Source organism: Erinaceus europaeus, chromosome 9, assembly GCF_950295315.1.
Source record: "Erinaceus europaeus chromosome 9, mEriEur2.1, whole genome shotgun sequence".
Classification (NCBI taxonomy): Eukaryota; Metazoa; Chordata; class Mammalia; order Eulipotyphla; family Erinaceidae; genus Erinaceus; species Erinaceus europaeus.
Genome location: NC_080170.1, coordinates 111,868,609 through 111,881,146, shown reverse-complemented (window position 1 = coordinate 111,881,146; position 12,538 = coordinate 111,868,609). Strand labels below are relative to the sequence as shown.

Here is a 12,538-nt window from a genome sequence, read left to right as displayed (position 1 = left end):
TTTATTTATTGGATAGAGATATCCAGAAATGGGAAGGGAAGGGGTGATAGAGAGGGAAAGAGACAGAGAGACACCCGCAGCCCTGCTCCACCACTCATAAAGCTTCCTCACTACAGGTGGGGACTAGGGGCTCAAACCCAGGTCCTTGCATATTGTGACATGTGCGTTTAACCAGGTGCTCCACTGCCTGACCTCGAGAACAACACTGTTAAGTTGTTTGGGGACTGCAGGGCTGAACTTAAATCCTTCTGAACAATCTGGATTTTCTCTCCCCCTGCCCAAGTAAGTTCTATATCTCATATACAATGTTTTCAGGGTTCCAGGAGATACCTTGGAAGTACCTTCAGTTAAAGATTTCTCTTAGGTTATCTGGGAGCTGGCATAGCGGCAGAACAATGAACTTTCAAGCATAAGGTCTTGAGTTTGATTCATAGCAGTGGATATTCCACAGTGCTGTTCTGATCTCTCTCTCTCCCTCTCCCTCTCCCTCTCCCTCTTCCCCTCTCTCTCCTCCCATTTCTATCTCATGAAATAAATAAAATACAACAAATATTTCTTATTAGGATAGCTCGGAAAACCAGATATGTGAAACATGCAACTTTCCTTACTAATTTTTAGCCTTGAGTAGTCACACACTCCCTTGTTCAAAACAAAACAGTTACAATTCCCTAGATTTAAACTCAGCATTATCCCTAGGGCCTATTCCCGGGCCTACACGATAACAGGCTTCCAGTCAAGCAGCAACTACCCTTTTGGAAAACCTAAGTTCAGCCAAGTAAAACGAAGCCTGGTTTGATAATATCGTTTGCATTTCCAAATCCTGGGTATCAAGCTTTCTTCCTATCCCTTGTGGCCCTTCCTAAGTTTAGCCTTGTGTGTAATGGAGTAACCATGACTACAACCACCTGCCTATTTAAAACTATCTCCACTGCTAAATAAGGAGTCCCGGAGAAAATGGCTGCTTGCCTGCCTCTCAGTGGACAAATTGAGCACTCCTGGGTATTTTCAACATGAGCCAAGAGGCAGGGTAGCAGCAGTGTGGATTCAAGGTTCTTAACAGGAAGTGTTTTGAGACCTTGGGAGATGGGAGTCTACCTTTATGCTACCAAAGCTGCAGGAATCAGCAGACACGGGCATCTGCATTGCACACTTGTTTCCTCTTCCTTGATGCAGACATCTCTGTCAGAAACATCTACACCAAATTCTATAACTTTATTTGTTCTTCTTACAGTTCATCTCCATCCACATCATTTAATAGAAATTTCTATGCACGTCTGCCTTCTGTTCTATCTTCTCTACTGGACTGCGAGCCTCTCCTCGTGCCAATCCTAAACACCTGCAGAACAGTGCCTGCTCTGTAGAACGTTTTCAAAAGACAGTCAGCTATCAGACTAATGACTAGAATTTCTATGTACTTCACAAGCATATGATATCTTAGAAGAGTCATGTGCATGAGTGTCCATAAAAGTAACTGAAAAGAGAGTAGAATGGGAGAGGTAGAATTTATATATGCTTTTTAGAATATATATTTTAAAGTGATGATATATATATATATATATATATATATATATATATATATGAAAATGATTGTGAGAGGGTAACTGATTTATAGCAGCAAGAATGTTGAGACTACCCATGTTGGTAGTTTTTCAAGAGTGTGTGCATGGAGGGGGGGCAGCTGGTGGCACACCCAGCAGAGCACACATGTTAGGTTGTGCAAGGACCCAGGTTCAAGCCTGTGTTTCCACCTGCAGGGGATAAGCTTCATGAGCATTGCAACAGGGCTGCAGGTATCTCTCCTCTCTCTCTTTCTCTCTCCTTCTCTCTCTCCCTCTTCCTCTCCCTCTCTCCCTCTCCCTCTCTCCCTCTCCCCTCCCCCTCTCCCCTCCCCCTCCCCCTCTCCCTCTCTCCCTCTCCCTCTCCCTCTCCCTCTCTCCCTCTCCCTCTCCCTCCTCCTCTGTCTTTCATTCTGTATAAGAAAGTTTGTGCATGGTCTGTGTGTGGGCAAAGAGAACAGCATATAACAGAACGTACACCCTAATATGGGTAGATCAGCGACTATGAGGTTCCACTGACCACTTCTCCGGAGATGGAGTGAGTTTCTGTTCTCTAAAGGGACTTCTCTGCTAATGTGCCAGACTGGGAGAAAGAGTGAGGATGAAAATGCTGAAGCTCTTCAGGTGTGAGGCTTTAAACAAATGCCTGCAGATAACTTCAGGCCTCTGCTTCCAACAAAATCCTATGGACTAAATAAAGTCACAGCCTTCGTGCTCAGCCTCAATCTCCCAACCCATCTGCCCAAGGGCTGGAGAGAATCCAGAGGTCTTCACCAAAGGGGAGAGGGGAAGGATGGAAATGAACCCATGAGGTTAGGGGAAAGGAGAAAAAAGAACGGCAACTTAACAACACCACACTCCTTGAAAATCTGCTGCCAGCAGGAAGGGCTTGGATTTAGTTTCTAAGGGATCTGGTGTCCTCCATCCTTTCCACTTTTATACACTTTACAAAAGGGCTCCCAGCTGAGGCTGGGATCTAAAGGCCCCACAAGAAGCTCCCTCTGCTGCCCTCTGCTGTTAGGGGAGGTGAGGCGACGCCCTCAGGACCCTGACTTAGAGCTGCTGGTACCTGTTTCTCGGCCTCCCTCCCTGCTACTGTGAACCACTGAGACCCCTGTCACCCTGCCTGCCTTCTCTTAGTCCTAAATCTTGGAGGGGTTCCTTTGAGCGGAGAGCAGGCGATCCTCCCCGCCCCCCCCACACAGTAAAGCCTCCTCCCCCTTCCTCCACTTCCCTCCCAGGGGCCAGGAGTGAGGCTGCAGCAGATTTCTGACATCTTTTTCTTCTCCTTCCGGAGACAACGTGGCAGGAAAGCATAGCCCCGGGCAGCGGGCAGGGCTGAGCACCCGGTGAGAGCAGGTGGAGGACTGGGAGTTGTGGGGCGGGGCAGACGCGGGCGAGGCCTTCTTACCTGCTGTTGAATTTCTCAGGGTGTTTTTCTCTCATCACATGGAATCTGTGTGCAATGGAAGCATCCTGGGGGAGGGGGGTTGGGAGGGAGAGAGAGAGAGAGAGGGAGGGAGAGAGGGAGAGAATATCTCTATTTAGTGGTGATGGCCAGAGATGTAGAGGAAAGAGCAGAAGGTATATCTCTCACTGTATCCCACAATCCCTGAGAACCCAGGATGCCCACAGAGGGGGGCATGGCTGCAGGGCCTATGCCAGTGCACTCCTGAGATGTATGTATTTCCACTCTGTACTCAGCCACAGATCCAGGGGACAGAGCTTGCTGTCCTTGGTGAAGTGGGGTGTCTAGGTTTGCAGAAACTTAAAGGTTGCAGACGTTGGTGAGTGGGACTGACTGTGTATTTTTGGAAATGTCTCACCATATAAAGCTATTTTAAAAAAATACTTTAAAAAAATTTCTTTTTAAGTATTTTATTTGAGAGAGAGAAAGAGAGAGGGCAGAGCCTGTTCAACGAATTGAAGAAGTGATATTGATCTAATCCAAGATCTCACAAATGCAAGGCAGCTCTATGCTGGGCCAGTCCCACCCTCCCCCAGTCCCACTTCAGAATATTTTTTAAGACCCACAAAACTTGCAAAAATAGTACAGAGAGTTCTTGTGTCCCTTTCACCCAGCGCCTCCTAATGATAACATCTTACATAACTACAGTACACTGTCAGCACCGAAAGCTGAGGTTGGTAGATGCTGTTATATATTAACTCTTAATCACTCAGAGCAGTAGAAATAGTTGGTAGCACTGGATAAGATGCTAAGTACTTAACACCAAAATGAGATTTAAATTCTGCTTCTTCATCTCTCCATGGTGATCACTTAAGGTCAGTAAGAGTCTTAGTGACACAGTTCATGTGCTATTGTCCTACTGGGACATCCCTCTGTGGCACCACTGGCCATCTGATCTCCAGAACTCACATTTCTGAATGTTCCCATGACAACAGGTGTCACGGCCCCCCATGTTCTGACCAGAACACCTTCTATTATTATTATTATTATCTTTATTTACAGGATAGAGACAGTCAGAAATCAAGAGAGAAGGGGAGATAAAGAGGGAGAGAGACAGAGAGACACCTGCAGCCCTGCTTCACCACTTTCAAAGCTTTCCCCCTGCAGGTGGGGACCAGGGGCTTGAAGCTGGGTCCTTGTGCACTGTAACATGTGTGCTTGCTCAGGCGCTCCACGACCCAGCCCCTACCAGAACTCCACATCTTGGAGTCCCACTAGCACGGCATGGACCACTGCAAGCTCCCGTATGCACTAGCAGCACACTGTGGTTGTTTCCATAACGTCTCTCCCTGGAACCAACCCTGAGCCTCAGGCCTAAAGGTCGACTCATGTTTCCTTCCCACACTGGGTCTTCACCCTTGTCAACGGCCTCATTTCCTGGTAGGAAAATATGTAATGTCCCTTTACTTCAGACCCCTGGTAAGTGCAGGTGTGGACTTGAGAAGCAAAGACTTAACAGTCTCATTGGGCTGGAGTGAGGACATGGCGCAGAAGCAAGGGAGCTGATTCAGGTTTGCACGGCAACTGTTTTTTCCCACCAGTGTTACTGCTGGGGCTTGGTGCCTGCACGAACCCACCATTCCTCGGGACCGTTTTTTCTTTTCTTTTTTCAATACCAGGTGAGAGACAGTGAAATAGGGAGAGAGACACAGAGAGAAGAAATATCTACAGTACTGCTCCACTGCTCATCAAGTTTCCTGTTTGCACGTTTGGACTGGGAGCGGAACCCTCGCCCTACGCCTGATAATGTGTGCATTCCACCAGGTGAACTGCACCAGCTGGCCTTATGGCAGATAGTTCAGGAACCAGACCCAGGCAATGGTGCATCAGTTAAGTGCACATAATACTAAGTGCAAGGACCTGCACAAGGATCTGGGTTCGAGCCCCTGCTCCCCACCTGCAGGGGGACACTTCATGAGTGGTAAAGCAAATCTTCAGGTCCTTCTCTCTCAATTTTGATCTGTCCTATTAAATAAAACGGGGGGAAAATGAACTATTTCAGGAACCCATTTACCAGGATACACGGTAAAAAAAAATGACTGAAATTCCAGAGAGTGAGTTTCCAGTAAATGAATAGCCATTCATTTCCTTGATGTGGGAACTATATAAAAGAATTTCTAGGGGAGTCGGGCAGTGGTGCAGCGGGTTAAGCGCAGGTGGTGCAAAGCACAAGGACCGCTGTAAGGTTCCCAGTTCGAGCCCCCAGCTCCCCACCTGCAGGGGAGTCACTTCACAGGAGGTGAAGCAGGTCTGCAGGTGTCTATCTTTCTCTCCCCCTCTCTGTCTTCCCCTCCTCTCTCCATTTCTCTCCGTCCTATCCAACAAAGACTATATCAATAACAACAGTAATAACTACAACAACAACAAAAACAAGGGCAACAAAAGGGAAAATAAATAAATAAAATAAAAAATATTAAAAAAAACAAGGGCAAAAAATGGAAAATAAATATAAAAAAGAGAATTTCTAAATGTTAATTTTTTATCATTGTGAGTATATATTGGGTTGCTGGGAAAGTCATGACTTTTTTTTTAAATTTCTCTATTGGGGAATTAATGTTTTACATTCGACAGTAAATACAGTAGTTAGTACATGACATGTTTTTTTTTTTTTCCACAGAAAAGCAAAGAAAAATATGTCATGATTTTTCCAACAACCCAAGTGTTCAGTGAAGAAGCTTGTTTTGAGCTTATGCTGTGTATAATAAGTAAAGCATGAGTGAAAGGTGGGGACAGGAAGGGAGTAAAGGGAAGCTTTCATAGGTCTGGTGCTTATCATGAGGAATAAATTCAGTCTGCAGCTTGCTTTTTGAAAAGTAGAGTGGGGAAGTCAAGAATATGGGCTTATTTTGTGGATGGCAAACACTGCTTGCTGAAATAACGGCTTGGGGAATGTGGCATGTAAAATCTAGTTAATGATTTTTGTTTTAGTTTAAGATACAGGGAGAGCTGAAGGTTCTGGTTAGGGTCCCACTGTGAATAGCTCCTGGGAGCGGTGCCAGGGTAGGATGAAGGGGTGCACCGGTGGGCAGGAGGCTTCTGTCCGCTGGGCCTACACAGCCTGCACAGCTTCTCCTGGGAGCTATGCTGTGCACTCCAGACTATGCCCACCTTCCTTTCTCTAAGCCAGTTTCAGTGAACATTCTGAATAAGATTCAGGTGACATCTGTCAAGTGCTTCTCTAGAATTCAAGAAAACAAGCTATTGACTTGTGTTCCTTTGCAGACTAATTTTCTTCTGTAAAAAAAAAAAAAGGTAAGAAAGAAAGAGAGAAAGAAAAAGAAAAAAAACCACAATCATATGATATACTTCATTATCCTCCACCCCAATCCTGGCTCTTGTTTTTTTTATTATTAATATTTGTATTTTTTTTCTGGGATATGTTCACAGACTCTGGATCTCTTGATAGTTCTGATTCTCTCTCTCTCCCTTTCCTTTTTTAAAGTAGGTTTTGTAAAGTTTCTTTTTACAAAAATCAGGCTTTAGAATATTACTCAGCATGGTTGCTAATTTGACAATGTAAGTATTTGGTAAGACACAAAACAGAAAGCAGTGTTGAACCATACCTGTACCGTTCCTTCTTGGAAAGGCAATGCTGTTGAAAACTAGGACCATGCCTCTCTCCCTGGTGACTACAAAAAGGGTCAAGCATCACCTTCAGCCTCTGCTGAGTTTCTCTGTGCCTGACACCAAGCTGTGTGTATTTACATTAAGTGGTGATATTCATTTAAACTCAGGAAACTAGTGCTTCAAGGATTCAAATGCTTCCTTGGGAATACTTAGAGCAAAATGAAACTTCTGTTCTGAAAGAGTGAGGAGGTGATGGGAGTTACAAACCCATGGAAGTGATGATTGCATTTTTGACAACCTCTGTCTCTGGAGTCCTCAATGAGCTGTGGGGTTAAGAGGAGATGAAGAACAGTATGGACACACAACTACTCCTTCTTGAGTTAAAATTCCAAGTGCATCATTGGAGAGAAGACTTTTGTGCCCTTTCCAAATGTAAGCATAAGTTATCTGAACTCTAAAACAGTGGATGCCTAGGTGAGTGCTGTCCAATAGAAATAAAGTAGAAATCTTCTAGCAGCCACATTGAAACAGTGAAAAGATATTAAATACATTTAAATGACCTATTTAAAGTAATAAATATCATTATAAAACATGTAATGAATATAAAATGATTAAATAGTTGACATTTTCTCATGCCATGTTCTTGAAGTTTAATGTGTAGTGTATACTAATGACATCTCTCACTTAAATTCCATTTCAGATATGCATAGCCTCATGTAGCTAGTGGCTACCATATTGGACACTGCAGGCTGAAGTTACTTTGGCAAGTTATGGAGGTTAAAAGGCTGAATGGTTGGGCAGTGACTCACCCAGTGGAGCACACAGTTGTCATGTGTGAGGATCTGTGTTCAAGCCCCCAGGCCACCCCTGCAGGTGGGAAGCTTCATGAGCAGTGGAATATTGCTGCATGTGTCTCTCTCCTCTCTTTCTCTTTTTCTATCTATATCTCTCACAGCTACTTAAAAAAGATAAAGAAAAAAAAATGGCCACCAGGAATGGTGGAGTCATATAGGCACCAAGTCCCAGTGATAAGCCAGGTAGAAAAGACATGGGGGGGTGTCAGGCGGTAGCACAGAGGGTTAAGCGCATGTGGCGAGAAGCACAAGGACCGGCGTAAGGATCCCAGTTCGAGCCCTGGCTCCCCACCTGCAAGGGAGTCGCTTCATAGGCGGTGAAGCAGATCTGCAGGTATCTCTTTTTCTCTCCCCTTCTCTATCTTCCCCATCTCTCTCCATTTCTCTCTGTCCTATCTAACAACGACAACATCAACAACAACAATAATAACTACAACAATAACACGCCAAGGGCAACAAAAGGGAAAATAAATAATAAAAAAAATAAAAAGAGAGAGAGACATAAAGGATACAATAAAACAGACCATTTGGAATTTGGATGTTTCTTAGAAGTTATGGCTGATTGAGGGAATGAAAAAAAAAAAGAGTAGACTCAGAGAGTCTCATTGGCTTAATACCTTTATGACTTTCACAGATATTAAACAAGAGCCTGACACTGAAGGAACCTCCAAGTGTGCAAGGAAAATGATGACTTGTTGATAAATCCCCCAGTGCGTACGCAGCTCGTAACTGTGGAAACTTGGTTGGTGCTGTCTGGTAAGTACAGCCTGTACGGTGGGCAGCAGTGCTTGGGCCTGCCTGATCGCTGTGGGCTCTCCTCGGCCCCTGGGCTCCCCTAGCATCAGAAATAGATTTCATTGACTCAAGGGATTAGCTGTTCATTCATTCTGTTAGCTCAGTGAAAGCAGAGCCTTTGAGGCGTTCAGAGTTACACATAGCCCAGGAATTATTTTGCAGTCCCAAACTTCCTGTCACTGATACCTGGCCATCCTGACATTTCTACAAGTCCAAAAATAAAGAGGAGGAGGCCACAGAAGTCAGAGGAAGTATCATCCTGAAGGACTATGTTTACCATCTCCTGCCAGCGGGTGCTATCAGAGAGATGGAGAAGGCCAATTCTCTCATTTCTTCTCTGGTGGGGAGTTGGCATGTCCGTGGGTGATGAGAATGTGATGATATGGAGCCCTACTCACTTCCTGGACAGGTCAGGGCAGTCTACCCTGCTTACCATAAGCTCCACCTTCTGGATGGGTTCTGTTGGCACCAAGAGAACCAGGAGGATTCCTCAGGGTCAATCCTTTGCCATCTAGGGGTCTACTTCAGCAGTGGTCATTGCCATCATTGCTGCAAGGCAGCAGGCATTGGATATCCATAAGATATTCCAAACTGGGAGTCGGGCGGTAGTGCAGCGGGTTAAGTGCACATGGCGCAAAGCGCAAGGACCAGCGTAAGGATCCTGGTTCCAGCCTCCCCCCTGGTTCCCCACCCCCCTGGTTCCCCGCCTACAGGTTTCCTTCACAGGTGGTGAAATAGGTCTGCATGTGTATCTTTCTCTCCCCATCTCTATCTTTCCCTCCTCTCTCCATTTCTCTGTCCTATCCAATAACAACATCAAAACAATGACATCAATAACAACAACAATAATAACAACAATAATAAAGTAACAAGGGCAACAAAAGGGAATAATAAAAAAAAAAGTAAAAAAAAAAAGTTATTCCAGACCCCACCCAAAGAGGAAAAGACTTTGCAGGGCTCTTTGCCAAAGGCATCCGACTCTAATCATCCTAGGAAGTAAGACTGTGGGTTGGTTTACATACCTACTTCTCCTCTTACAAAGTTTGGGAAGTCAAATAGGGAGCGAGAGCTTCCGCAAATGTCAGCTCCAGATTCTGTTAGGGTCGTGTGTTGGTTACTTGTTTTCTCAAGAATTTGCCTTTCCAACTTTTAAAGAGCGAGCACACAAGCCCTGCAAACATTTTATTGAGAGAAGGCTAAGGGCACACCAATGAAAGGAAAACAATTTTGGTTGCTTGCTGCTTTCCAATAAAATATTAAACACGCACGAACTGAGGGTGTTTGAAAAAAGTCATGAGGCACAGATTCTGAAGTCCTTCATATTTTGGAAGATGAACAGACTGGTTATTACACCTCAACTAGGACAGATAAATAGGTTGACTCCTGAGGGGGTGGAGACTCTGTATTTTTTACGGGGGAGAAAGTTAGCTTATCCTCTTTCCTTTCTTCCTACCCTCTATTCTCTTTTCCTCTTTTTTTCCTATTGATCTGTAAGAATAAATTAAAATCATTGGCTCTTGGGGTTGAGGGACTTGTTTATCAAGTTAAGGGGAGGTTTTCCCAAGGTTCTGGCTTTCCCCTCCTTTCTCTCTTTCCTCATTTCTCAGTTCTGGTTTCTGCACCTGTGAAGAACCACTTCCTAGTCTTCATTGCTAAAGATGAGGTTGGGATTACCTGCATCAGAATGATCTCAGAGGCTTGTTAGAAATGTAAATTCCCAGACCTGCCAAGACCCACTGAATTAGAAGACCAATCAAGACATGTCAAGGGGGTGGAATTGGCAATCTAGATGGACAGCATTGGTGAGACACCACACAGTAAGATTTGAGTTCACTCCCCACCACTTAACCCCAGTCCTATGGAATTTGGCAAGAGGAAGGTGGAGGGGTTGTGCTCACTGATCCACAGGTTAGTGTATCCTGGAGCTCAATACTAATGACTCCTGCACCAATTGGGGCTTCTATCTGTATCTAAGTTACAGTTCCTTTCTAGGAAATACAGAGGGATGGTGATGATACCAACCAACAGGGAACTGTGCCTTGTGTGTAGTGGGTAGTCGGTGCTAGCAAGTTATGCTCTTGGTTACTATACTAGACAGGTGGTTTTGTTAAACTGTATAGACCAAAGCCCATGCTCTAGAAGTTCTCCAAACCAGACCTTTCAGCCACCTGATCTGTAGCAAGTGATTCCTTTCCGGGGAAGTGGAATCAGAGAAGGTGCTGCAGAAGAAGAGAGCTGACAAGAGGATGGAGGGCTCTGCCCAGGTCACTATGAGGAATTGGTAAAGACTAGGGAAAGATGTCTCCCCCTGACTGAGGTCAGGGAGATGGAGAGAGAAGCACTGTTTAGTCATAGAAGCCCCAGGATTGACGCCCAGTTCAGTTTCTCCATCTTCTCAGAACCTCACCGTGGGTCCAACAATGCCTCTCTCTTTTGTGTTAGTAATAGAAAAAGACCGCTGGATTAAGAGTCAGAAAATGAAGGAAAATCCTTTAGTCTGACTCTATTTCCTCAGATAATTTGGAGATAATAATGCCTTTGGGTGCAGTCATAACAGTCACATCTGTAGATATGGCAAATTTTAAATCCTGTAAATATAGGGTATTACTATTTTTAATCCTTTCCTCTTCCATGGTTCTCCTTTTAGGCTTCTTATAAAAAACAAAGCCCCTTTCTTAAGCTTGCTCTTCCTTAAGCTCCCTCTCATCTTTCCTTTCTTTAAAAAAATTATTTTAACTACCAACATTTTCAGGAGGGGCAAGGTGTACATGGCTAACGTGTGTAGATACCACACAGAGGGAGCAAGAGGATTGGTCTGGACAGGCTCATATGCTTACGAAATTGAGCAGCAAATTGCAAACTGGACAAGTGTTAAGTCCAAAGACAGAAAAGAGAGCAAGAGGTGCTGGAAAGATAACAGACCGACTTTGCAAAAGACTTCCATGTCTGAGCCTCACATGTCCTAAGTTCAATGCCCAGCACCACCACAAGCCAGAGCTTAGCAGTCAGTGCTCTGTTAAAATAAAAAGAAAACGAGAAAGAAAAGAGAAATAAAAAAGAGAGAGAGAGAGAGAGAGGAAGGAAGCTGACTTTCCCGCGCCGGTTCTACCCCTTACTAGTCAAGTGTCCTCAGGTCTCCTCTGTAATATACAGAGAGTGGAAACAACGCCCACAGGATTGCTGCTAGGACCAGACCCTCTATCTAAATTCTAGCATAGTGGAGCATACGCAGTGGATGCTCAGTCCACACTAGTGTCTTTGTAGTACCTCCCTCCCAAACCCTGTGCTGTGTCCATGGAAATGACTGGTCCCTTTCTTCGCCACCCTGCCCCCAACAGTTTCTACCTCTCCTCTGTAGACCAGGAGCTGAGTTCAGCAAGACAAACTAAGAGAGATGCCGAATCCTAAGGAACCCAACACACCCATCCAAAAAGACCTGTGTCTACGCATGTTCATAGCAGCACCATTCGTAACAGCCAAAAGCTGGAAGCAACCCAGGTGTCCAACAGCAGATGAGTGGCTGAGCAAGTTGTGGTCTATATACACAATGGAATACTAAGCTATTTAATACTCAGCTATTAAAAGTGGTGATTTCACCATTTTCAGCACATCTTGGATGAGGCTTGAAGAAATCATGTTATATGAGGTAAGTCAGAAGCAACAGGATGAATATGAGATGATCTCACTCACAGGCAGAAGTTGAAAAAACAAGATCAAAAGAGAAAAAAAAATAAGCAGAACTTGGACTGGAGTTGTTATAACGCAACAAAGTAAAAGACTCTGGGGTGGGTGGGGGGAGAGTACAGGTCTTGGAAAAGGTTGACAGAGGATCTAGTGGGGGGTTTGTATTGTTATGTGGAAAACTGAGAAATGTTATGCATGTACAAACTATTGTATTTACTGTTGAATGTAAAACATTAATCCTCCAATAAAGAAAAAAAGAAAAAAGGAAAAAAAAAGAGAGCTGCCACAGATGCACTGGGAGCTGAGGGAAGCAAGAGGCATCCTGGGAAGAATGTGGCATTGTTCTTACTGTGTGTGTGTGTGTGTGCATGTGCATGTATGTGTGTGTGCGTGCATGTGTGTGTGCATGTATGTGTGTGTGCATGTATGTGTGTATAGGGGTACATGAGTGTGAGTTCATGTGTAGGGAGGAGGGAGACAGGCACGTTAAACCAATCCCTTTAGTTGAATTCAGACGTGTGTGATGGGCTTCTCACTGAAAGCTTTGGGAGCACCAAGGGCTGGAGGTGGGGAGCCAAGCTCAGTTGGAAGGGGATCCTCCTGAAGCTTCAGCT

At 44.7% G+C, this 12,538-nt stretch overlaps 1 protein-coding gene across 4 annotated transcripts in view; it reads right to left on the bottom strand.

Annotated features, from left to right (window-relative positions):
• DGKG (diacylglycerol kinase gamma) overlaps positions 1-12,538 on the bottom strand; it is a 273,168-nt gene that overhangs the window by 130,059 nt on the left and 130,571 nt on the right. For 3 of the 4 annotated variants that reach the window (XM_007519772.3, XM_007519774.3, XM_060198557.1), the window contains one exon: positions 2,968-3,032. In XM_007519772.3, coding sequence (XP_007519834.1) covers positions 2,968-3,032 — 65 coding nt within the window. Of the gene's footprint in view, positions 1-1,127; positions 1,337-2,967; positions 3,033-12,538 lie in introns of those variants that run through there. The other variant, XM_060198558.1, reaches the window with a different exon arrangement.